A 25,770-nucleotide genomic window follows, 5' to 3' on the forward strand; every position below is an offset into this window, starting at 1 on the left:
AGTGGGCGGTGCATAACGTGTCATCCGAATTTAACCAATCAACAGAGGGTTCTGCGTAGCAGAGCAGCCAATCAGAAAAGCGTTATTTGCTTTTCAAAACCTGCCCGCCATCTTGCATGCCGTACGCTTTGGGCAGGTAAACGTTAATACATAACATAAATATTGCCAATCATTTCGTGTCTGTATATAGAATTTTTTTTGACTCTCGGAACCTACCTTAATATAAAGGTAAGAAATATATCCTATTATTTCAAACAGATGGATAAAAAAATAAATAAACTTAGTTTGTAACGTGGCATCAACGCCGAATAAAATATCATCATAAAACGTCTGGTTTAGTATATTAAGCAAAATTGCTACAATATGTTGCTTTGTTGATTCAGGCGTGATATAATATAAAATGTATTACAAATGTAATATTAATCAGTTTGAAGGATTTGGTTAGGAATTTTCTTTTTACAAGTGATATCAACAAAATTACAACATGTCTGATTATTTCTTAGATCTCTGCTGCATTAAGTTTGGTTGTATTTGTATTTATTATTTATTTGTTTGTTTAACTAAAACCAGCCCGTTCTGTGACTGCTCAGAGAAAAATATATACACAAAGTCAGCATGAAATAAATAAAAGAACACAAAAAGTTACAGAGACATTATCCATGTTTTTACCAGGTCAGCAAAAAAAGAAGCTATCAAGTTTGATTGGAAACACAACCTATGATGTCAAAAACAAATATGGGAAAGCAACTCCCTTGTAATAGTTGATAAGCCTGTTTATAGATAAGCTGTCCTAATTAAACAAAATTATATGATTTTACAGAGTTGTATTATTACATTAAATTAGACCTAACGTTAAGCCTATTTATAGACAAGCTGTGACCTCAGTCTCTGCTTAAAATAATGACGTTCCTGTTGTAAAACCTCTTACAGGATGGACTCTCGCTTTGCTCACCTGTACAAGCGGGACAGCAGTGTGTCTATGATCCGGGTGAAGATGTCCAGACGACGGTCTCAATCTCAGAAAGCGAACCGAGAGAAGATCCAGAACCTGCGCAGAAACCTGGACCATCTGCCGGAGATCGAGCTCTCAATGGATGCATCCAGCCTCATGGCCACCCAAGACAAAGCACCAAAAACAAAGGCAGCTAATGGTCAATATCATAGTTATTTTTGTTTGATTTTGTTTTGGCATGGCCTTTTTTTCCAAGTAGTTGCAATTGTACTTAACAGATGTAAATGCTGCTGCCGAGGAGAGAAAGAAGATGCTTGCTCGTTACAAAGAAAACAAGATGTTGCAGAAGGAGAAGGAAAAGCGGGTCAAAGAGAAGAAAGGCGTGTTTAAGGTCGGCCTTTATAAGCCACAGCCACTAGGGTATCTGCCCTTAAACACTGCTGCACAAAGCAGAGCCAACGTGAGTGAGGGGAATAACGGTTAGAAAAATCTTTCTCTTTAATAAAGAATACCTAATTTCCCATTTCATTCTTCATCATGACAGATCACAGAAACTAACCAGTCCACACGAGTGACCCGCTCAATGATGCAGAATCAAAAGGTATCATTTAAAAGTGTCACTGCTATCACCAAATTAAATAATGTCTGTTTTCAAACATGTTTCCCCGAACATAACCCCATCTGCCATTATTCAAGTAAAAGGTAGACCCGGCCCAAATTAACAACACTGGTTAAACCAAAAACCCTCAAATAAACACATCAGCTTATCTTTATGTATATTACCTTTCAAAAATGTGAGGTCAATGTTTTTTTGGAATGAAATCTGTATTTATTTATTTAGTAAAGACTTTGTAAAGTAACCAAAATTCTTTTGATCTTTCTATTCATCAAAGAATCCTGGAAGAAGAAAAATAATCAGCTTCCACAAATAAAAATTACTAGCTGTAGCACAACTGTTTCCAAAATTGATCATAATAAGAAATGTTTCTTGAGAACCAAAACAACTTGTTAGAATGATTTCTGCCGTATCATGTACACAGGAGATTGGAGTAATGGCTGCTGATAATTCATTTAAATGTTTAAAAGATATTAAAAACTATCTTACCATCCACAGACTTCTAAATGATAATATATGTTTTGTTGTCATGTAAATAAACTGTACATATAATGACTGTAAATATGTGCTATAGCATTTTTTTTATTTCTGATTTAAATCGTGTAAGCTTTGTTGTTTATGTACCTGTTATATTACAGCCAGCAGCAGAAAGACATGCAGTTCCAAAGAAAGGTCTGTTGTGTTTAACTTCTCATGTTTTTGTATTACCTAATGCGAATCATACAAATCAACAAACTGTGGTGACTTCATGTCTTTGATAAACAATCTTTGTGTTTGTACAGTTGGAAATGCATTAACCACCAGAGCTTCAGCCAAGACTAATTCAAAATCTGTGACTACCACCAAAACCAGAGCAGCTGCAGGTAAAATCTACTAAATTAAATTTAGGAAGATGCATAAGATGCAGTTGGACGAAGTAGTTATAGGTTAACATTTTAGTTTCAAAGTTCCACGAGAGCTTTTTATTTACTGTCCCCTAAGTTTTGAACGGTAGGGTACTCTTGAATGAGGACCCCATGCAGAGCTTGATTGTGCATGGACTTATTTTACAGTTGAACCATCTGTAAGAGCTCCAACCACACGATCAGCTGCTAAAACATCAGCAGCTGTGGTTAAACCGGTTACTGGTGAGTTTTATTATAATATATAATATAAATTATTTTAAGCCTTGCTGTACTTGTGTTGCATGCATGAAAGCCACATTCTCTGTGTGATTTAGATTCTAGGACGGCAAAAACAAGATCAACCGTTAAATGTCCTGTAGCGCCCTCTCCAGGCAAAGAGAAAGACATACAAGGTAAAAAAGCTATTTTTATAGCCATTTTCTTCTTGCAAATGTTCCGATATTGTACATTACATTGCTTTATTTAGCCATATTGTTGCTCAGAAGGCATTAATGTTTTATAATCCTAGCTTTATTGGATAAATGTGTCATTAATCAAGCAGATCTCATTATCTTTCTCAGGCAACACAAAGGCATTTATTGAAAATAAGGTAAGGTGATCCGTCACATCTTTTTGGCTTTGCTATTTTCTGAAAACTGCTAATTATATTTTACACTTCAATATTTTTTGACTGCTAAGAAAAAGGACACGGCTGTTGATTCTTTGAGACCTGAGGAAGAGGAACCCAAAGCTGCTGCCCCCTCATTTGCCCCTCAGGGATTCGTGTTCCAGCCTCCTGTTGGTCTAAGCTCGTTCGAGCCTGCACCGCTCTCTCCACATTCAGCCAGTGCCTTCCTCTCACCGAGGTACCTAGAATTTATTCTAACAAACTACTTGACAATTCTATACTTTAAGTTGGTTTGAAATACTGTTTGTTTTTCTTTTTCATAGCTTCCTTTCTGATGGCAACGTGGAGCCCACCTTCCCCTCTCCCCCAAAACCTGTTCTCCCTGCTCCTGCCCTCTCCTCCCCTCCACCACTGTCAACTCCTCCACCAGATCATCCTGCCAACCCTCCCTCAGTGTCCTGTCCCCCTCCTGCCCCGTCCAGCTCCACAGCACCATCACCTCCCTTGGCCCTCTTGGAGCCTCAGCATGATGTTGCCTATTTCAGGTGAGGCAGATCTCAGTTGTTAGTATGTTATAGTACGATACATTTTTCTCAGTAATCTTTGAACAGAAGTTTTAAAAACGGCATTTATTTTAAAATAATGTCTTTTGTAACATACATGCCATTACTGTCACTTTTGATCGGTGTAACGCAGGGATGTCAAACTCAGTTCCTGGAGGGCTGGAGCCCTGCTGAGTTTAGATTCAACCCTTATTTAACACACCTGATCAAACCAATCAAATACTTCAGGCTTATTTGAAAACGGTATGTGTGTTGGAGCAGGGTTGGAACAAAACTCTGCAGGGCTCCGGGCCTTCAGGAATTGAGTTTGACACCCCTGGTGTAATGCGTCCTTGCTAAATGAAAGTGACTAGTTTCTTTCTTTCAAAAAATCTTTTAATCAATAGTGTATGTTGTTTCATTAGGGCAGTGATGGCCAGTGAGACTGAGCATTTGACTGGTCTTTCTGAGCTGTGGGAGTCACGATTTGATGATACTTCTATCCCAGAGGAGAGTAAGTCTTTAGTTTTGAGCAGTATTTAATTTGAACCGGTCTTCATTCAAGACTAGCACAGTAATCTAACCAGGTTTTCAAGAAAGGCTGATTTTTTTTTTTTTTTGAAAGTGAAAATGACAGTCATATCTAATCGGCATATTTCATGTACAGTTATTTGGAGTAAGTATATTTCTCCCTCTTCGTGCAGCACGCGACCAGATGCGTACAGCTGTGGGCCAGGCCAGATTGTTGATGAAAGAGCGCTTTGGTCAGTTCAACAGACTGGTGGATGACTGTGACTTGGGCCGTGGAGAGAAAATAACAACCTGTACTGACTTGCAGGGCTTCTGGGACATGGTGTACTTTCAGGTGGGTTGATGTTACTTTCTAAAAGTGCTCAATTTCTTTCCAAGCCTGGTTTTAATGTTGTATTTTATTTGATTTCAAAATATATATTTTTTTAATAGGTGGAAGATGTTAACAAGAAATTTAATGCCTTGAAAGAGGCGGAAGCAAGGGAGTGGAAAGAGGAAGTCAGGCCTGTTGCCAGAAAAAGAGTGGCCAAAGTAAACCACAACATTATCAGCACCATTTTAATATACCATTAAAGAGGTGAATTGTGTAATTCTCATATCCTGTACTTTTATCCTACAGAAGCCTCCTGTTGTGGGAGGGAAGGCTGGAACAGGTGCCTGTGCTGCAGCTAAGAGTCGACTGGCTGCTGTAAAGGCTGCGATGAGAGCCAAGCAGGCTGAACAGAAAGCCACTGAGACTTCAGACAACATCCAGGAGGACTCGAGCTCTGTTCCTGCAGCCCCTGCCGTCACACTGCCCGCACAGACCGTTGTGTTTAATGGAGGCTTCTTCCAGGTGGAAAGTCCAGTCAAGCCATCAGGTAAGATCGAAACACTTGGGTTGAGAATCCTGCAAGTTTCAGAGTAAAGCACGGCTATGTGTTTTAAGTGTCTCAGAGCTGCTTGAACACAAACAAGTGCTGTGGTTTCATTAAAAACTCAAAAACTTTCTAATTTAAACTTCAAAGCAAAAAAAATTTGAACTAGTAGTATTAAAAAAATGTAACTAGTAGTATCAATTATTACATCATGTGTAGACACGCCCCTTACTGCTGATTGGCTACAAGTTTGCTACTCGGCCCGAATCAGTTTTCTAAAGTGTTTTTGAAAGATCGCTTGCCCCACCTTTTAATTGCTTAAAACTTTTTAACCTTTTTCATTATTCTTTTACAATGTTGTCTTTGTTTTAACATGGATCATTTTCTTGTTTTTAGGTGCTGTTAGAAGATCGTGTCGAACCAGTGCAGTTTCTTCACCCTGTATTTCTAAGTTCAGCACTCCAGGCAGGCAGTGCAGATCTACTGCAGTTTCTCATGCTTCCCCTCTACCTAGCTTATCAGCAACACCTCTTCCAATCCACCAGAGTGAGTTGTTGCCTGCTCTCACTCCTCTCCGTTCTACTGAGGCCCTCCCACAGACACCCAGAGTTCCTCAGATTAGTCCTGACCACAACCAAAATGTTTCGCCTGACATGGACAGCCGCTCCCAGAGCCGTATTAACTTTGATTTAAGCTCTTCCTGTACCCAACACACTCAACCAGATACCAGTAATGGACCAGAAAACAGTCCAGTAGCCCAAACACATGACTCGCCCAGCCTGTGTGATGAGCTACCTGTTGATTCTTCAGAACCTCAGCATGATGAAAACATTCCAGAGTCTATGTTCAGTCCTTCTTTCCAAGAGGAACCACAAGAGAACATTTCTTGTGAAGTCTCTGAAGAGAGTTTGCATGTCCAGCCTGGAGCAGATGCTGGTCTAGATACTCTATCCCAGGGCTCATCTCATAGCTCTTCAGAACCAGTGGAAGCAGAACCCAATGTCTGTGCACCTGCTTCCCCTATCCTGAGGCCCTCCACACCAACCAATGTTCTCAGAGTTTCTGCAGCTCTCTGTAATGAGGTCATTAACGGGTATGCTATGCTTCTTGTGTATGTTACTTGTAGCATGAATTATGTCATATTTGTGATTCATAATCTTATGTACTCTTTCCTCTGTCCATACAGATCTCCAACCAGTATGGATGTTGAAATGACTGAAAATCAAGATGCTGAGGTAATTCTATCTATAGATGCACAATATTTGCTACCAAATGTTATCAATTGATATTGATGTAATTTAAAGTTGATCTTTTAAAACGCCTAATAATATCATAACAAGCCCTGCAAGACGCATACAGGTCGAACCAGAAGAAGGGTCAAAATTTGTCATAGTGTAGCTTTAACCTACATTGTATATCCCTAAATACTACTTTTTTGTAAAGTGAACAGAATCTACAGACTTTTACTTGGACTTGATAGTTTGAAAATCATCATCTGATGCATTTTTCCCAGTGTTTGGACATTGAGCGTTACCTGCAGCCAACCGTGAGATACAGCATGTCTCTTGCACAGAGTCCTGCAGCAGAGAGGTTCTCTTTTGGGGCAGTGGATGCTGAGATGGAGAGTCCGGTGACTCAGGCAGAGGAGCGCCCGCATGATGTCTTGGCAACACCTACAGGTAGTTCATGTCCCTGACATCACATCACAATATTATTAAAGGGGTTATCGGATGCCTATTTCCACAAGTTGATATGATTCTTTAGGGTCTTAATGAAAAGCCTGTAACATACTTTGGTCAAAAATTCTCAGTGGTTCTGAAAATACCCTTTTTACCTCAAAATCAGCTCTTTTCAGGGCAACCTGTTTTTACATTTACATTTATTCATTTAGCTTTTATCCAAAGTGACTTACAGATGAAGACAGTGGAAGCAATCAAAAAGAGCAATGATATATAAGTGCTATAACAAGTCTCAGTTAGGTTAACACAGTACACGTAGCATGGGATTTAAAAAAATATAATAAATAAAAAGAAAACGGATAGAATAAAAAATAAAAAAGAAATGGAGCAAGCTAGTTAGAGGTCTTTGCACATACACACACACATACATATACAATTGCATAATAAATGAAAAGAAAATAGAATACAAAAAGATTAGAAAGGTAGTTAGATTTTTTTAAGAATAGAATTAGAATAGTGAGTGTTAAAGTTAGAGGGTCAAATAAAGATGAAGAGATGGGTTTTAAGCCGATTCTTGAAGATGGCTGAGGACTCAGCTGCTCGGATTGAGTTGGGGATGTCATTCCACCAGAAGGGAACATTTAATTTAAAAGTCTGAAAAAGTGATTTTGTGCTTCTTTGGGATGGCATAATCAAGCGACGTTCACATGCAGAATGGAAGCTTTTAGAGGGCACATAAGTCTGAAGTAACGAATTTAGGTAAATGGGTGCAGAGCCAGTGGTAGTTTTGTAGGCAAACATCAATGCCTTGAATTTTATGCGAGCAACTATTGGAAGCCAGTGCAAATTGATAAACAGAGGTGTTACGTGTATTCTTTTTGGCTCATTAAAAATTAATCCTGTTGCCGCATTCTGGATTAATTCTAAATGTTTGATAGAACTGGCTGGAAGACCTGGACAGAACAACAGCTTGAACAAGGAGTTGTGCAGCATGGTCCGAAAGAACGGGCCTGATCTTCTTGATGTTGAATAAAGCAAATCTGCAGGAACGGACGGTTTTAGCAATGTGGTCTGAGAAAGTCAGCTGATCATCAATCATAACACCAAGGCTTCTGCTATGTCTTCTTCTTGTTTTTATTGCATATACCTTTACTGTACTGTTTACTTTAGCCTCATTTAGCCACAAAATTTGCTAACTAGCACATTATTAGGATAAAGGTGATTTATAAAAAAAAAAAAAAACAACCTTGTTCACTTTTTCTGGAGGTGAAGCTGGATCACGAATGATTCACGTGAACATGGATGCATTTAGGTAGATCAGGGGCACATTCCCATTAAAACAAACGTAATCCACTGTGTTCAGCGTCTAAACCATCAGTAGCTCTTCATTGCGGAACACAAGATCCAGGGGTTGGAGATTGGTGGGTTTAGGGATCGGGTGTGGAGACGGCAAGGTTTAGGGACATCTAAGGTGGGAAGAGTTGGATCTGGATCCCTCTACACCCCCTGGATATTGTGTTCTGCAGTGAGGATCATCTCAAAACAATGGCGATCGACCGGTTCGCAGCTCACTCAGCATGGGTCTAAGGTAAGATGGCCATGTAAATCAACAAGTGTGGGAGCAGCCTTGGTCTGTGTCATGTCAAACAGACGAAGCTGAGAACGGCTTGATTTTGAAAAGGAATATTATTTTTAGGGATCAAATAAAAACCACTGGATGGATTTGTATCATTATAGGGTGGATGTGTACACACTGCCAACACACATTTATGTTCGGACAACATGTAAAAGTGAATTTTTCATCTGATGACCTCTTTAATGCTCACATGTGGTTTAAATGGGAGCACTTGGGCACTCACACTTCTCTTTCTTGCACCCCTGTCTCAGCTTTTTCCAGAATGGTGTTCTCACCCCAGATCAGTCCGGTGAGTTAAAACTTTCCTTTATGAACTGAACTGACATTCCCTCTTTGTCTTTCAGCAGGGTTCCCTACAGTTTTCCAGTCATGGAAATTCACAAACCTAGAGCAATTTTGATTCTGTAAAATATCTTGCAGCTGTTAGTTTATTTTATACATTTTATTTAAGAATTATATTCTATTAATTACCTTAAGGTTTTTTTTCCAGGCCTAGAAACCACAATTTTCCAGGTTTTCTATGACTGTGGGAACTTTTCAACCACTATATCACAACTTATTCAATTTCACAATTTTAAAGGACCCTATTATGATCCTTCTTGATTTTGTTTTGGAGGTGTACTACAACAGGCTCTCATAATAGGTTTACATTATTACAACACCTCTCTCCCTAGTTTGGCATGAACGGCTCGAATAGTTCCTGACACAAATGAAAGCCGCCTCCTGAAATACAAAATAGGCTGTGATTGGTTAGCTTGGGTCAGTGTGTGCTGTGATTGGCAGCACTCCACGCCTGGTCGGGAAATGTCATGCCCCTTACCATAGCCATCTGCCAGCTTCAGTGTAAATATTTAGTCAAAATCGAATAAATCTGAGCATGATTTAAACCTGGATGATCGTAACCACTCTAAGTTCATCTGCCTTGGGAAAGCTAGCAAGTCTCCAACATAGTGATAACACTCGTTGCCTTCTCTAATACAGTTCAACCAGGTCACATCCCATTCACCGGTATTTGTGATATCACAAATCCAGGAAAATTTGTGGACTTTGAGCTTTGTAACTCTTAAACAACAGCATTAAAGACAGCATAAACTAATGTTGACAAAGTGAAAAAATATAATAGGACCCATTTAACTGTAGTATTTTCTGTCTATAAACATCGTTCTTTGGTGTTTCAGATGTCGGAGAATCTGTTGCTGATCTCCCCAGAGCGGAAGGAGAAAGTGAGACAGTCAGTGTGTGAACGTGACCTGATCACATTCACACCTCCCACGTACAAATAAAAGCACATCCACTCACTCTTTGGATGTGGATCATTTTATTTAAAATTTTTGGGTTTCTGCTTGAATGTCTTTATTGATTTGTTTGGTTTGTTGTTGAATTAGACTCATTTATGTAAATGTTTGCTACGGTTTGTACTTCATAATGAGCATATTTAGATATAACAATATTTCTGTGCAGTCAGAAAATATATTTTTAAGGATTTTAATGTCAAAAGATTTTGTGAAAACCAATTAAATAAGAAAATGACATACTATTCTGTGGATTTACTTGTTTTTCTTATTACCACTGGTGACTGACTGCTTTGAAATGACAGATGTGGTGGAGGTCACAGAGGTCATGGGGGTAGAAGATGAGCAGTTAACATCACTGTTTGGAACCTCTCCGTTACCGTCGTCTTGTTTTTCCTCCATCTCCAGCGGTTCTATATATCTGGAAAAAGTCATTTTGTTCATGATTAAATGGGCTTCAAAAGGCCATCCACATTACACCAACAGACGACGGAGTATATTATATCACATCTCAAACATTCCACAACACAATAAATGCCTATTCAGTATGTTTAATATGTAAAAACAAGTTCAGACCAACACACTGATCAGACAAATGTTTTCCAGCATCTGTTGGTGCTGTGTGTATTAGAACGTTTCTTAGAATCAGGGCAAGCACTCATTTTTAAATACCTTGCATTGTAAGCCTCTGCAAGAGAAATTCTCTTTTGTCTGAGCCTGAATCTCTCCTCCTGTAGCTGCACACTGTGCTCATATGCAGGGAAAAATATCTGCGTGAAGAACTGCTGTGTTTTCTGCATCCAGCCCTTCAGTTCAGAATCTGAGGATATGAAATTACCCCAATATTAGTCATAAATCAGAGATGGAGAAGCATACTATTTGTGGAAGTATATGAAGTACTAATATCAGTATAACTATATTTAAGTAATCTGAGACTATCTAGACCTGTAGTAATGTAGTTACTTTACACATGATAAAGGATTATCAATAAAGTGTAGTGGTTCTCCAGGCCCCCTCATTATTTATTTTTTTTAATTTTTTTTTATAAATAATAATCTTACAGTTTCAGTGTAATTGTTTAGAGAAAAAAAAAGGAAATGATTATAAAGAATAAAAAAAAAATTATAGTAACCTTTCAAAACTTTTAGGAGTGGAATGTTCTTTAGGCTTCTACTCTTTAACCAATTCATTTATATCACTCTTCTAGTAGTTCATGATTAATAGGATTTTTTTTTTTTTTTTTTTTACAAATTCATTTACATTTATTCATTTAGCTGACACTTTTATCCATGTCTTTTATTCATGTCAGAGGTCGCACGCCTCTGGAGCAACTAGGGGTTAAGTGTCTTGCTCAGGGACACATTGGTGTCTCACAGTGGATTCGAAGCCGGGTCGATCACACCAAAGACATATGACTTATCCTCTGTGCCAACACCACCCCTCAAATTCAAATATATTTGAACTAAAAAAAAAAAAAAATTACAGTTTCACACTAACTTTATATTTACGTGACACTTCCAGATCTAGAAATGACACTTTTAAAATCAGGCTACCTCATAAATCCAAGTTTTCCAAGGCAGTGAGAACGCTAGTTCTTCAGAGGGAACAACATTTGTTGAGGGGGATAAATGAAAATAAAAAAATATCTTGATTTTTGTTTCAATGCTTGTTTTGTGTTATTTTATATCATTTAAAATCATCTTGAGTCCCTTTTGGAAGTTTGCTGAGGCCTCCTAGTTGAGAAGCACTGATACAGTAACAAGACTGACCATCAAGAATTGTATTTGTGGAGTCAAACCTTTGAAAGCAACCACAGGACTTTGGCTTTGTTCTGTCTCCTCGCATGGTGATGACTGAAACATTTCAAAAGATGAGAATGCCTTATTGGAGACAAGTCTGGTTAGCATTAAACCTTGAGATAATGATCCATTTAGAAACTGCTAGATAATAATAGAAACTGAAGATTTATTTCTTAAAAGTAACAAGAAAAAATCTATTTAAATTATGTAACTATAATTTAGTGAACAAGAACAGTAAGACGAGGTGGCACAGACCTGGAGTGAACTCAGAACCGTGTCCTCCTGATGATTTGTCTCAATCTGACTCTCAACATCAGTTTGGACTCTTTGGCCTTTCACCTCAGCACAGCCCAACAATGCCTCAAAAAACTCCAGAAAGCTCATCTACAACCAAAATCATTTATCAACTAAAATCAAAACATCATCAACCAAATACCATCAGCTACTGACCTCCAGGTCCAGGTTGCTGTAGGTTCCATCACAAATTGCAGGACTGTCCACAGAGAGGACCTCTAACACTTTAGACACCGTTAGCTCACTGTCATACAGACAGAGGTCCTGTGAACAGAACTATGCATAAGAATCATGTAGGAATAATTCTTAGTAAGCTGAAACTAAATCGGAGTAAGAGGCCCATACCTTAAGCATCCAGACAAACTGCCTTACAGTCAAGATTGTGCCAGACTGGATTGAACTGGCTTTACACATAGCCTTATAAATTTCCCAGCATCTGTTTGAGTAGTTATATGCTACCGCAGCATGGACAGGATGGCAGAACAGAGGCCCTAAAAAAATGTGTGTGTGTATATTAACCATTGTAATAATAAATAATATATTAAGTATTAATTACAACATGTATTAGAGTTTATAAATTATACATAAAATGTATTATCTGCAGTGTTTATCTATCTACCTTTTATGTGTTTCGCATTGGGAATGATGTCCTGCCTCATGAGCTTCGAAAAACATGCTGCGAGTATGTTGTTAGAGGATCTAAAACATGACAAAGTAATTTGTGACTTGACGAAAGCATATAAAAAAAACTCAACTTTTTATTACGGTATGAATGTACTCACTCGATATCTTTATGGCAAATATGATATGCTACAATGATAATATAGCTGATGCACTCTCTCGGTAGAATGGCAGCAAAAGGAGAACGAACCTCATCTGAATTCAGACGATGACAACAAGCAAAACTTTTAATTATGTCTAATAGATTTTTTGTCAAAAGAAAAGCATCATCACTTCACATTCTTCTGCTCGAAGGCATTACCATTGATAAGACGATCCAGCTGCGCTACTGTGATTCCATGCGTGTGAACTTTACAGTCCATGAGAAAGCGAGAGAACTGCAGGTGTGTCAGTGGGAATATTTTGTCTGAAGACTGCTCATGTCCAAGGCAGCTGTAGAAGCTGTATATTTCCCTTAACAAACCAATGTGTCGCACTACCGCAAATTCCACCTAGACAGATGTAAATAAAATAGTACTTAAACACAGAGTTGGCTCTGGATGTACCTTAGGATTCACCTCAAAATAGGACAAACACCTGTTTAAGTTCTTGATCTCTTTGGGCCTCCGGTAATCTACTTAACAGGGCTTGAATGTTCAAAACCATGTCAGATCCAAGCGGCGAGGAGCTTGTGCTTGACTGTGAAGCTCTGTTTGATGAATCATCTAATGTACAGAGACAAACACTGTTAGATTAAAGAAGGACATAAACCTAAAACTTAGGTAGCCTTTACTAAACTAATCAGAATCAAGTGTTCCGGAGAGCTAATAATATATTTTTTGCTTCTGTCCATGAATAATACTTACTCTCATCTGGAAAAGGAGTCGTAATTCCACTTAGGCCAGGAGTGAAGGCAGGAAATTCAGCCATGCAGTCCTTAATAAACTCCCCTTCATAAACCCGTCCATTTTCAAAAGTGTACCTCCCCTGCAAAAGACCACCTGCAGTGTTGGAATCACAAAACCATCTCAGATCTTCATCATTTGAAAGATGGTTTACCTGTCCATGTTTTTTGTCACGATTCCACTCTCCACAATACACAGCCCCACTGGCATAAAAGAACTGTCCTTGACCATGACGCTGGCCCTGAACGAATTCCCCGGTGTACTCGTTCATACGAGGGTACTGAGAGCACGGAACTCTTTTACGTAACCATGTGTGCGTTCCTTTTCCATCCTACATTAAATAAGAAACACCTGCTAGAATTTCAGTACAAAATTATATGAAATCAGACATAGTATAGGGAACAACCCTTAAAAAATGGGCAAAGTTAAACAGACCTGGATGCCGTTTACCCACTGCCCACTATATTGCTGATCCAACTGAACCCATCTCATTGTTCCCTCTCCATGCCGAACACTGTTCCTCCATTGTCCCTCATATACATTTCCAGATGGGTAACTTTAGTGAAAGAAGAATTGTAGTTTGTAAGGAGATATTGAGCAGAGCTTAATTAAAAACTTCATTTGAAAGTATTTTTTAAAAGGGAAAAAAATGTGCATTAATATCACATACCATCGCGTTCCCCAACCCTCTCTGCAATTGTTCACCCATTCTCCCCTGTACCATGATGTGGCTGCTTGGTTATAGTACATGACCCCCTGTAACCATCACAGGACACCAGTAAAGATATGTATTATTAAATACATGTGTGGAATGTTGAGACGATGGATGTGTGTATGTACATACCTGCCCCTGTCTTTTACCCAGATACCACTGACCTCTGTACACAGTAGAGGTTTTGGCACATTTATAAACTCCAAAACCATGACGCACACCTTTGTGTACCTCTCCTTCATAACTGCTGCCATCCAGCCAGGAGTAAATCCCATTTCCCATAGGAACATTTAATTTGAAATCACCCTGTCAAATGCAACAGGAGGTAATATTTTTAATTACTGGTGAAACTCCAGAAAGTGTACGTGTAAATAAAAACACTGGGGTATTATGTGGCTTGTTTAAAAGTTGACATGAGGATGAAGCACAACTTAGTGGCATGTGTTAACTTTTTACATACCTGATACTTTAAACCGTCTGACCAGATATATTCACCATGGCCATGCATTAACCCGTGTGAAAAACTACCCTGAAGATTGCAAAATGTTTGAAATCAGTTAATAAAATACTTTTTTTTTTTCAACCAGGGTCTGTAGTTGGACATTTGAGTAAACCAATAACAAGAAAGTGTATTTTATCAGCAAGAATGAAATACAAAACAAAACAAAAAAGTTTTTATTTTCTATAACTAACTTACTATGTACTTACATATCAAACAGTAGTTATTCATAGTTTATCTTTACAATGAAAAGTCATATACAAATAAATTATAATTCTATTATAGTGTACATTTAAGGGGTTAATAAAGAATGTGTAAAAGTATACAACTTACATTTTCAAACATTCACATACATTTATAGCTTCTATTTAAACATTTAAACATCTGTTGGGTAAACTATAATGTAACATTAGTAGTTTAAGTCAATGAAAGTTATAATTTTCTTTGAATAAATGATATTTTAATTCGATTTATGCTGGGGACCCAGGTTCTAAAGTTTAGTCTCATCGTTCATCAGTCACCTTGTAAATGTGGCCACCTTGAAAATAAGCGACACCTTCTCCATGAAACATGTCTCCACTCTTATCACCCTCATATCTGAGAACAAGAGATAAACAACAAACACTATAACTTAAACAGTATTAGTCAACAAATCGGGGTGTTATCATTTTTGCAAGAATGCGTGTCGAACCTTTCCACGATTATATGATGAAGAATGGGAACTTTACGGCACTGATCATGCTCGTGGTTCTGTTGATGGTCATTGGTGGGTAACGTTAGAGATTCGGCAGATGCGGAACACACAGTGGAACTCGGTGAGTTTTGTACATCGACAGGCTCTGCGACGGACTCCGACAGCAAACTGGACGTGGAGGACTCTTCTAACACTTTACTAAACGTTGGTTCTGGTGTAGATCGGTTAGAGCTTTTTATCTTGTATCCTTTAGCCATCGTTGGTGCAGAAAGGTTGAAGTATTCACTAATACACCGCCTAGCTGGAATCCCAGTGCAGTGTACATAGTAACACGCTATCGGTTGCTATGGAATGGTAAGTACGGCAAGTCAGACTTGTCAAAATTATTACGAGAACCTGCTGAATGCAAATATTAAAACATAATGTGGACAAAATATTAATAATTATTTATCATAATAGTTTTATGAAAAGCAGCTTTTGTACAGGCACATTTAAAAGGACAGTTCAATCAATTAACAATCTGCTAATATTTAAACACCTTTTTGTCGTTCCAATGACTTCTGTGCAACAAGCAAAGGTATATTTTTAAGAATGCTTGTAACCAAACCATTTTTGAGAACTTACATTGTATCGACCAAAATAATATATTTCTCAAATGTCTTTTATATTTCTCAAAAATAAAAAGTCATACAGGTTTGGAATGAAGGGTGTGTAAACCATGACCATTTTTATTTTTGTACTAAAACTAATCCCTTTGGATCAATTATTCAATATGTTTTTTATATTCTGTTAAACACATGCAATTGAGGTTATGGATTTGGAATCTACTCACTTTCAAGAAATAATAAATACATTGTGAAAAATGTGACATTATGCAATGAAAAACGTTCTTTATTATAAAAGATATACAAATAATAAAATACTTTATTAAAACAATAGCGTTTGACAGACAAAATAACATTAGAAAAAAACTGAAGAAAAAAAAAAGAAAAAATGAAAACAGTTGCTTCAGTCCCTAGAAACCATATCCAGATTAGCAAGGTGTCTCGTGGTAGATGAAGCACAAGTTTCTTCATTTCACTGGTGTCCAGGACAGTGCCAAGCGTCACGTGGGTAAACAGACACACATTAACAAACCGTGCAAGACAACAACACAAACAAGCAACAGCTCAATCACATATTCTGTTCTACCTTGCAGTTATTTATTTGGATAAAACCGATAAATAGTAGACAAGTAGGTTAGAACCGGTTTGGAAAATAATTTTGACAGGAGTTTCATCATCTTGCGCGTTGTTTAGAGTAGGGACTGTGTAAAAAGTTAACATCTAGTATTAGCAGAAAATGACACAACAGCATTGTAAATGTAATTTCTTTAAACCTTTGTTATTTTTGGAGAGAAAAGCATGTAAAATAAAAACCCTGCAATCAATACATAAGATGATTAATCGATGTTTAGATTCGTCACGAGTTGTTTATCCCATCAAATGATAGTAATTTAGAGATACTTCCTAACTCCTGTCCGTAGAAACATGGCATGTTACTGTCGGTCTAGTCATATTTTTATTCGGCCAGTTTTAGATCTTGTAAGTGGGGTTTGCCAAATTAAAGGGGCTGTTTTTTATTTTTATTTTATTCAACTTCGGCAATCCTGAATGGAACTACTGGATGGAATGAACAGAAGTGTCTGTTACCAAAACGTCATGTTTCAGACAGCAGAGAGAGTCATGACAAAAGAAAGTTCGAGTAGAAGTATTGTTTCTACTGTTAACAGCCGTAGCTTTTATGTCCGACAGGGCCTTTCCTCTCAAGGCAGAGGACCAAGAGGAGGGATATTCAGCCTGACAGATACGGAGGAGGACGTTCAGTTTGACAGTGAGTCCACTGCAATATTATGTGCAGCCCCTTTCCTTCATGATTGTAGCCATGGCATGAATTTGGGTTTATAAGACAATTTGAATGTTAATAACTCTTTTTGTATGTTATGACCTTAAATATCATGTGTACAATCTGTCAAAGTAGTATGTCCAAACAATTACATTGAATTAATGCACTTTAAGATGTCCCTCCTCCCTAATATTTCTTCTGTGGGACTTTTTAGGGGTGTGGGGGGTATCTTGAAAATGTTTCAAGCTGATAAGTTACTTAGACGTTACCCACCCCTACTGTACACCCAAGATGCAGCATTGGTATATTTCTGTTTGCTCAGCTGTTAAGTGAGTACCATAAAAGCTTGGTGTCTACAGTAAATGGAGTCAGAGGAGAATGACATTATGGCTTTAATTGCCAAAGTTATTGCAGAAGGTAAGTGATCTCCGGTCCAAGTCATTTTAGATTTAGTTTGGTTAGTTTTTGTTTATTTTGTGGATTTGATATACAAAAATAGTCAAACATAATAGGCTAGTATTCACCTTTTTATGCAGCCTCAGACTCAGACAATAACTGTGAAGTGTTGCTGGCGGGGAGACAGTATCCATCGATCCAGGAATTTGCCTCTGTCATTCCGAACCAACTGCTGCTGGGATCTCTACTGGAACACTTGTGTTTTGTTTACGAGCATGATCCTACACGCTCACGCATGCTGTTTAAGGGTAAGTTGATACTGATACTGATATTTCTGTTATTTGTCCTACAGTTTTTCACATTTGCTAAGACTCTGAACCAAATTCTCAATAGCCAATACCAATTTGTCAAATAAATCGTTTTTAGGCGCGATATGTGAACGGCCCCTTAGAATGCTTGGTTGAGTGTCTCAGTACTGGACAGTGATGTAATCTGCAGAATTTACACTTCAATTATAAGACTATGGTCTGTAATTCATGTTATAATGTTAGACTTAAATAACAATAAATATAATACATATTACCATTGCACTTATTTGTACATGGTTAAGGGGGGGGGGGTGAAATGCTCGTTTTCACTCAATATCTTGTTAATCTTGAGTACCTATAGAGTAGTACTGCATCCTTCATAACTCCGAAAAGTCTTTAGTTTTATTATATTTATAAGAGAAAGATAGTCTGTACCATTTTTTCCCGGAAAAACATAAGCGGCTGGGGGCGTGACGTGTGGGCGGAGCTAAAGTATCACGAGTGCGAGTAGGCTTTTGCGTTGAGCGCGTCTGGGAGCTGTGACATTGCCGTGAGGAAAAAAACATCATCCAAAGCAAACCATGGCTAACAGTCAGATTCAGCCGTATATTTATGATCCAGAATCAGATCCAGAGGCTGAAATTTAACAAGAGCAGCAGCAGCAATGACTACAGCAGGACGTCTCTATGTAGTATGTATTGAAACTGTATATATTTGCTTAGCGTTTTTGGAAAATGAATAAGTTCCACTTTATGTCGTCTTTTTTTTTTTTTAAGGTGTACATGTGGAAAGTGCAGTTTGATGACAACATCGCATGTTGTTTACTTGATGTGCTTACGTGCAGATAGAGATATTTGAAGCAGTTTTACTCACCGCCTGCAGTTCCAACACACGATCCTGACCCTTTTTCGTTGGGACTGCATTATCCTTAAGAAATAAACGATATGCAAATCCGGCGTCAAACTGGGCCTTGTTTATAAAACAAGGATCTTCGAAATGCAGGGAACAAACAAAAACACTCCGTTGATGCTCTGTAAAAATAAACTCCATCCACTGGTCCCTTAATGCTGTTTTTTTTTGGTAATCTGTGCAGGGTTGTCTTGCCTTGGAAACCAAAAACACACTTCTTTTGTGAAATTTTGGTCTCTCGCTCTGATCAGTGAATGTCTCTGCTCTGCTCAACGGTAGCGTGCGTTCTTCTGGGAGAAGTGCCCTTAGGACCCATATAAGGAAATTCTGCTCCATCTAGCGTCACACAGAGCCATACTCGAAAAAAACTTTCCGAAACTTGTGACAAACCTTCAACCGTACAACTTAATTTTTGAAACTTTGTCCATGTTTAGCATGGGAATCCAACTCTTTAACAGTGTAAAATACTCAGTATGCATGAAATAGCATTTCACCCCCCCTTTAATGAAGTTATTTTTAAGGAGTTGTAGACATCGTATCTAAAAAGTGATTTATATTTAAAGGGGGGTTGAAATGCTATTTCATGCATACTGAGTTTTTTACACTGTTAAAGAGTTGGATTCCCATGCTAAACATGGACAAAGTTTCAAAAATTAAGTTGTACATTTGAAGGAGTATTTTTGTTCCAAAAAAACCTCTTCCGGTTTGTCACAAGTTTCGGAAAGTTTTTTTCGAGTATGGCTCTGTGTGACGTTAGATGGAGCGGAATTTCCTTATATGGGTCCTAAGGCACTTCTGCCGGAAGAGCGCGCGCTCCTGTATTGCAGAGCACTGAGAGGCTGAGCACAGGCAGCAGAGCAAGAGCGAGCGTCGCGAAAAGTCACAAAAGAAGTGTGTTTTTGGTTGCCAGGGCAAGACAACCCTGCACAGATTACCAAAAGAGAAACAGCATTAAGGGACCAGTGGATGGAGTTTATTTTTACAGATCATCAACGGAGTTGTGCAAGTGTTTTTGTTTGTTCCCTGCATTTCGGATTGCACATCGCTTATTTCTTAAGGATAATACAGTCCCAACTAAAAAGGGTCACGATCGTGTGTTGGAACCACATGCGGTGAGTAAAACTGCTTCAAATATCTCTGTGTTGTTAACTTAGCTATCTGCGCGTAAGCACATCAAGTAAACAACATGCGATGTTGTCATCAAACTGCACTTTCCACATGTACAGCTTAAAAAAAAAAAAAAAAAAAAAAAAAAAAAAAAAAGACGACATAAAGTGGAACTTAGTCATTTTCCAAAACCGCTAAGCAAATATATACAGTTTCAGTACATACCACATAGCATACCGCCTTTGCTGATGCTGCTCTTGTTAAATTTCAACCTCTGGATCTGTGTCACAGCAACCTAAAAGCCTACTGGCGCTCGTGATTCTTTAGCTCCGCCCACACATCACGCCTCTAGGCGCTCGTGTTTTTCCGGGAAAAATCGGTACAGACTATCTTTCTCTTATAAATATAATAAAAATAAAGACTTTTTGGAGTTATGAAGGATGCAGTACTACTCTATAGGTACTCAAGATTAACAGGATATTGAGTGAAAACGAGCATTTCACCCCCCCTTTAAAAAAAAATATAAGAATAATAAAACAATAATTTACCACTCTAATATGTCTTGCATTAGCATGTCTTAGCTATATCGGAGCAAATGGAACTTGCTGATTTGCCAAGGGGTGCAGCAGTACTAAAAGCTAAGCAGTTCGCCAATCATAACACACTTGGGACAGCTAACCAATCACAACACTTTTCGGATGGTGGGCCTTCATCAAAGCCAGAACTAATCAAGCCATTTGAACCAGGCTGGGGAGGGAGGTATTCTAATAAGGTAAATTATGAGGAAAATAATGCAAACAGTTTTTTCAGATGAAATTAGAGCTACTGTAGTAGAGCATGTTCTTTTGCTTGGAATGACAGAGGGAGCACAAAGAGTCAAACCAATTTGAGCAGACTCTCTGTGGCTACCATAATCAGTTGGAAAGTTCAAAAGAACAACAAAAGAAGAGTGGAAAAATATATTCTGTAGAATTACAAAGTTAGGGTGAAAAAACTGGCCTGTGGTGACATAGACATGCTGTTTTGTGAAGGCTGCATTTGCCACATCAGAAGTTTTTTTTTTTTTTTTCATTGCCTGCCTGCAACATAGATGAAGTCCTCCTATACACATACACACACACGCACATTAGTATTTGTGTTTAAGGTTTTGATAAAATGAAATTTGTTTTAGTAATTCAGAAAAAATGTATATTTTGTTTTCTTGAATACTATCTGTTACAGTGATAGGCCAGCGTTTAGCTGCCATGAACCTCCTGTCTCCACTCGCTATCAGTGATGAGTTTAGTACGGTGAGACTGCAGCATAACCGGGCATTCACAGAGCTCCTGCATGCGGCCAGCTCATCACTATTCCCCCAGGTAATCTAAAAGAATTCATCATCGATTTCATTTTTTAATGAATTCTATCCATCTGTTGCTTTCATGAACAAAAACAAAAGAACTGGTTATCTTTCGGATTCTGCAGGAACATAGATACTTGAGTACAGAAGGCCAGAACCTAAGGTGAAAACTTTTACACTTGTAGCAGCTCCACTTACATCGCTTTGTAATCCAGTACTGTTCAAAGGCTTTGGGTCAAATTGGATCTGATTTTTTAAATTGTTTTGGAAAGAATCACTTATAGCCACAAAGGCTGCATTTATTTGTACATTAATGTTTTAAAATGTAATTTAATCCTGTTTTCAGCAGCCATTACTCTAGTCTTCAATATCACATGATCCTTTAGAAATCATTCTAATGAGATGATTTGGTGCTCAAAAAATATATCAATGTTAAAAACATCAAATGTGCTTCTTAATATTTTTGTGTAAATTTAGATTTTTGTTTAATTATGAAATATATATTTTTTTTTAAATCAAAAGAACAGCATTTATTTGAAATAGAAATTATCATTTGTAACATCATAAATGTTTTTAATGCCACTTTTGTATAAATATGCTGAATAAAAGTCTTACTGACCCAAAACTTCTGAATGGTAGTATACAGTACATTAAAATTTAAAATAATCAAGATACACTACTATTCTAGAACCAAAGATGGTCTTTTCCAAGCACAGACATCCCGATACCTTAGTGAATTTGAAGAAATTGCAACACTGGGTAAAGGATCCTATGGCAAAGTGTTTAAGGTAAGAAGATGTTATGATCATATTGTACTCCAAATATACTTAAAACTTGACTTTGAAAGGTGCACACTGTTTTAGGTCACAAACAAGCTTGATGGTCAGGAATATGCAGTAAAAAAAATTCTCATCAAGAAAGTAACAAGAGATGACTGCGTGAAGGTAAAGTATGTCACAGATTCAGTTATTATAGTAGCAATTTACCCACCAAATCTATATGATTTAGAGATAATATACCTTATTGCATCTGTTTTTATCTCCTCTCAGGTTCTTAGAGAGGTTAAAGTGCTCTCCAGTCTCCAGCATCCCAATATTGTTGGATATCACACAGCATGGATGGAGCATGTTCAGCCTCCAGTGAAAAGTATTTGTACTGTTTTGCAGATATATCCATTTGAATCATGCTTTGCTTTTATTCAGTATTTTCTGAAGCATAAACAAATTATACAAGCATGTACAGTTTTCTGTTTTTCTCACTAGATCCAAAATCTCTTGTTTCACAAACATTTGCAGCATTAGAGAAACCTTTACAGAAAGATGGGTAAGATGGTTTGGACATTTTTTCCCAACACATTTAACCAATTGTAACATGTTCACAATAGCATATAAAAATGTTTCTTGCTTCAGGTGCACACAGGAAAGCACTAACAGCAGCAATGGATCGTCCATTGTTTTTGAACATTCTGAACAAACAGAAGTCAAAGAAAATCAGGTTGCATTAGAGAACCTCTCAGTGAAACCCTCAACTTCAAAAGAAGAGTTGGGACATGCTGTTTGCCCCAAAAATGTCCGCAACCAACAAAACTTTGTTCCATGTGTGTTTCTGGGAAAGCCTCGTGCTACGGTAAACAAATGCCCTGTAGCTAAATGGGACAGCTCAACGCTGTCAGAGGATGACCTCAGTCAAAACAGACTGGAACTGAACAATAACTCTTCCATTGATATGGATGCTCCCGAATGGTCTGAAACAAAGGCACACGAGGTATGTGGTTCATTAAAACCTGCAATTCATTTAAAGGAGAAATAATTATTTTGTAATGGTTTATGTGTTTCATCAGTTTTTCTGGTTTCTGTCTACAGGTTCAGTTCCACTTAATGCTTTATATACAAATGCAGCTGTGTGAGCGATCTTTGAAAGACTGGATACAGGAAAGAAACTCAAGGATCACAGAGGGACTCTTGATGTCAGTAGGTAAGATCACTTGATTCATAAGGAGTTTGCACTTCTTTCTTTAAATGCCATTAAATAAGGGGTTTTTTTGGAAGTATGTCTTATAAATTGCTCAGATTCCCTTCCTTTATATAACATTTATATAGTAAATTTAGAAGTCACTTACATACACCCTTTTCCTGTTTTTGCGTTGGATGACACATTGGCTGAACAGGAAAGACAAGAAAAACTAATCTCTAGAATTTTTTGGACATACAAGCATAATTTTTTTTAACATTCAGTCACAGCATATAATTGTATTGGATTATTTTAGCAATTTTTAATCAATACATTGATCCACAGATCCTTGTGAGTCAATTGACTCTGAATACACATTGAAAATTTTAAAGAAAATACTTGAAGGAGTGGAGTACATTCATTCCCGTGGTATTATGCATAGAGACCTTAAGGTACGTGCATTTATTTTGATGGTTTGCATTGGTTTTGTTCACCACAGATATATCCAGTACATATCTGCTTGGAACTGTATATGCATTGTTCTACATGGGAGGAGGCCTAGTGTTTTGATAACAGATATTAGTCTGGTGTGCCAAAACAATTTGCAAAGTAGGTTGGACTTTTGCAAAGCAACAGATAATCTTTCTCCCGAGGTAGTGAGCTTGTTGATGTCTGTGACAAAATTTAGTAGGCAAATGGCTTGTACTATACCATTTCAACCATTTCTTTGTTAATATGTCAATCCCACTCCCCTAGCTCAACCCAATGCTTCCCTTTCATTTCTCTACTGTCCTGACTGAATAATAATGGAATAAAAAGCCTAAAAAATATAACTTAAAAAAAAAAGTACCCATGACAATTTCTTGATTCTATTTACTGATACATTTAGCGGCCTCTTGTCAGTTCTTGACAGCCAGCATGGCATTCAACAGACCCAACTATTTAAAAAAAAAAATTAGTTGCGGATAGTCACTTTGGCAAACACTGTTATTGTCCTTTATAAACCAACTATTTATCTGTTTGTAACTGTAAGCTAAAACAGTATTTCTCACGCATCCCTTCTGAATACTTTGTCTTATAAGCATGAATTTCTTTCTCAGAAATATTTTTAATCTATATAATATTAATATATCCTGAATACCACTTGGATCTGCGCACATTTTTTTTTTATAACCAAAAGGCAAAAACACATAGTTCCCTATGAAATTCCAAAACAAATGTAATGATTCTTATGTAATTAATATGTTAAAACTGCTTAACAAAATAATTTGGGATATTTATTACTGTGGATGTTCTATTTGTGTAGTAATACAATAAAAATAAAAATGCTTTTAGTGTCCGTTTGTTGCAAGTTAAAATGCGTATTTATTTACAGCCGAGAAACATTTTCCTTCATGGACCTGAGTGTCATGTGAAGATCGGGGATTTTGGATTGGCTTGCCGGAACTTAATAATGGATGAACATGAGCAGCTGCCCTCCAGCTCTCAAGCAGGTGTAAACACAGGTGAGACCTCTTCTGTATTCATAACAGTAAACAACAGTTATTTTAGATATTACAAATTTTGAACTAAAAAAATGTATAAATACATCTTTGCTTTGATTATTCTAATTTTCCCATTTGTTGCAAAAGTACTGCAGATTTATTGTCAGGAAACAGTAGGTGACAGCAGTGATTTAATGCAACATGGCCTAATTTCTCATTGCACTTTTCACACTAGACTCTGCTCACACTAGTGGAGTAGGAACTTTTGTTTATGCTTCTCCAGAACAACTTGAGGGTTCTCACTATGATTCAAAGGTAAGGAAACTGTAAAGTAACAAACTGTTAAAAGTCTACATTTTGAGGGGGCTGTACTTCAGTGTGTGGCACATAAGCTCAGTGTTTGTTTCATTTGTACAGTCAGATCTGTACAGCATAGGAGTGATTGCATTTGAGTTATTCCAGCCATTTGGGACCGAGATGGAGCGTGTGCACACACTTGGAGAACTACGACAGGGAAAGATCCCAAATGTGCTGTCCAAAAACTGGCCACTTTTGGCCACGTATATCACACTACTGACCAGCACTGATCCTTCAATGCGACCAAGTGCATCTCAGTTACTTCAGAGTGACCTCTTGAGCGCCAATGACATGGTATGTGTGGCTCTAATGGTTTTATTTTTTTTATTACCCCCACAATGGAAAGAAATGTCCATGTATATTCACATTTTAGTTACTTTTGCTGCTTTAAAAAATAAAATAAATAAATAAACATTTAACTTTGTTTTCTTTATTTTAGGTTATTCACAGTTTGAAATGCAAGATTGATGAACAAGAACAGGAAATTGTTCAGCTCAAGAGACAGATCAGTGAACTACGGATCTCTCAAAATGCAATACACAGTCCAGAAAAGATATAATAATAGTAACTCTTTTGAACTGCCATAAGTGCTCAATATATGTACATTATGTGAATTGTTGTTTGGAGATGGTTCTATGTTTGATGTCTGCTTTGCTTGTATGTATATAAAAGAGTGCCATATTTAACTTGACAAGAGGTTTGTAAAGTAAAGTCCCATGCCAATGTTGCATTAGTCTCCATTTATCTGACTCTTTAAAGCAGAGTAAATATTACCTCAAAAGTAAATAGTACCTCAACAGTATTCTTAATGTTCATAATTATTGCTCAATTATCATGAAAATGAATAATATCCGAA

At 37.5% G+C, this 25,770-nt stretch overlaps 3 protein-coding genes across 11 annotated transcripts; 2 read left to right on the forward strand and 1 right to left on the reverse strand.

The window, feature by feature from the left end:
- The first annotated feature begins 81 nt into the window (after positions 1–81).
- On the forward strand, positions 82–9,862 carry LOC113111778 (disks large-associated protein 5-like). Of its 3 annotated transcripts, none has more exons than XM_026276854.1 (20): positions 82–228; positions 931–1,151; positions 1,231–1,412; positions 1,497–1,553; positions 2,207–2,240; positions 2,351–2,431; positions 2,621–2,695; positions 2,788–2,865; positions 3,034–3,062; positions 3,143–3,318; positions 3,404–3,625; positions 4,048–4,136; positions 4,327–4,487; positions 4,586–4,684; positions 4,773–5,013; positions 5,407–6,103; positions 6,197–6,245; positions 6,524–6,689; positions 8,577–8,614; positions 9,504–9,862. In XM_026276854.1, exons 2-20 carry the CDS (start codon positions 932–934, stop codon positions 9,606–9,608), a joined length of 2,799 nt encoding a protein of 932 aa, XP_026132639.1. In that variant the 5' UTR covers positions 82–228; position 931; the 3' UTR covers positions 9,609–9,862. The 3 variants fall into 3 exon arrangements, with proteins under 3 accessions (XP_026132639.1, XP_026132640.1, XP_026132641.1); XM_026276855.1 differs by having other exon boundaries at positions 3,152–3,318; XM_026276856.1 differs by lacking the exon at positions 8,577–8,614.
- On the reverse strand, positions 9,849–15,470 carry rsph10b (radial spoke head 10 homolog B). Of its 2 annotated transcripts, none has more exons than XM_026276858.1 (18): positions 15,178–15,470; positions 15,008–15,083; positions 14,448–14,516; positions 14,120–14,293; positions 13,946–14,031; positions 13,711–13,831; positions 13,430–13,606; positions 13,237–13,357; positions 12,968–13,095; positions 12,693–12,882; positions 12,493–12,586; positions 12,330–12,409; positions 12,056–12,201; positions 11,867–11,974; positions 11,672–11,800; positions 11,416–11,470; positions 10,290–10,437; positions 9,849–10,038 (listed from the first exon to the last, which is right to left on the reverse strand). In XM_026276858.1, the coding sequence occupies exons 1-18, from the start codon at positions 15,435–15,437 to the stop codon at positions 9,873–9,875; spliced, it is 2,328 nt and encodes a 775-aa protein (XP_026132643.1). In that variant the 5' UTR covers positions 15,438–15,470; the 3' UTR covers positions 9,849–9,872. The 2 variants fall into 2 exon arrangements, with proteins under 2 accessions (XP_026132643.1, XP_026132642.1); XM_026276857.1 differs by having other exon boundaries at positions 11,416–11,497.
- Positions 15,471–15,516: 46 nt separating this feature from the next.
- On the forward strand, positions 15,517–25,642 carry eif2ak1 (eukaryotic translation initiation factor 2-alpha kinase 1). 6 transcript variants are annotated; one of them, XM_026276863.1, is made up of 16 exons: positions 15,517–15,534; positions 16,974–17,052; positions 17,601–17,768; positions 21,006–21,142; positions 21,249–21,286; positions 21,812–21,911; positions 21,987–22,067; positions 22,173–22,269; positions 22,386–22,446; positions 22,533–22,887; positions 22,986–23,097; positions 23,419–23,525; positions 24,449–24,578; positions 24,793–24,872; positions 24,975–25,208; positions 25,354–25,642. In XM_026276863.1, exons 1-16 carry the CDS (start codon positions 15,532–15,534, stop codon positions 25,471–25,473), a joined length of 1,902 nt encoding a protein of 633 aa, XP_026132648.1. In that variant the 5' UTR covers positions 15,517–15,531; the 3' UTR covers positions 25,474–25,642. The 6 variants fall into 6 exon arrangements, with proteins under 6 accessions (XP_026132648.1, XP_026132651.1, XP_026132644.1 ...); XM_026276865.1 differs by lacking the exon at positions 15,517–15,534 and adding an exon at positions 17,387–17,481 and having other exon boundaries at positions 16,914–17,052; XM_026276859.1 differs by lacking the exon at positions 15,517–15,534 and having other exon boundaries at positions 16,623–17,052.
- Positions 25,643–25,770: the final 128 nt, after the last annotated feature.

Source organism: Carassius auratus, chromosome 12, assembly GCF_003368295.1.
Source record: "Carassius auratus strain Wakin chromosome 12, ASM336829v1, whole genome shotgun sequence".
Lineage (NCBI taxonomy): Eukaryota > Metazoa > Chordata > Actinopteri > Cypriniformes > Cyprinidae > Carassius > Carassius auratus.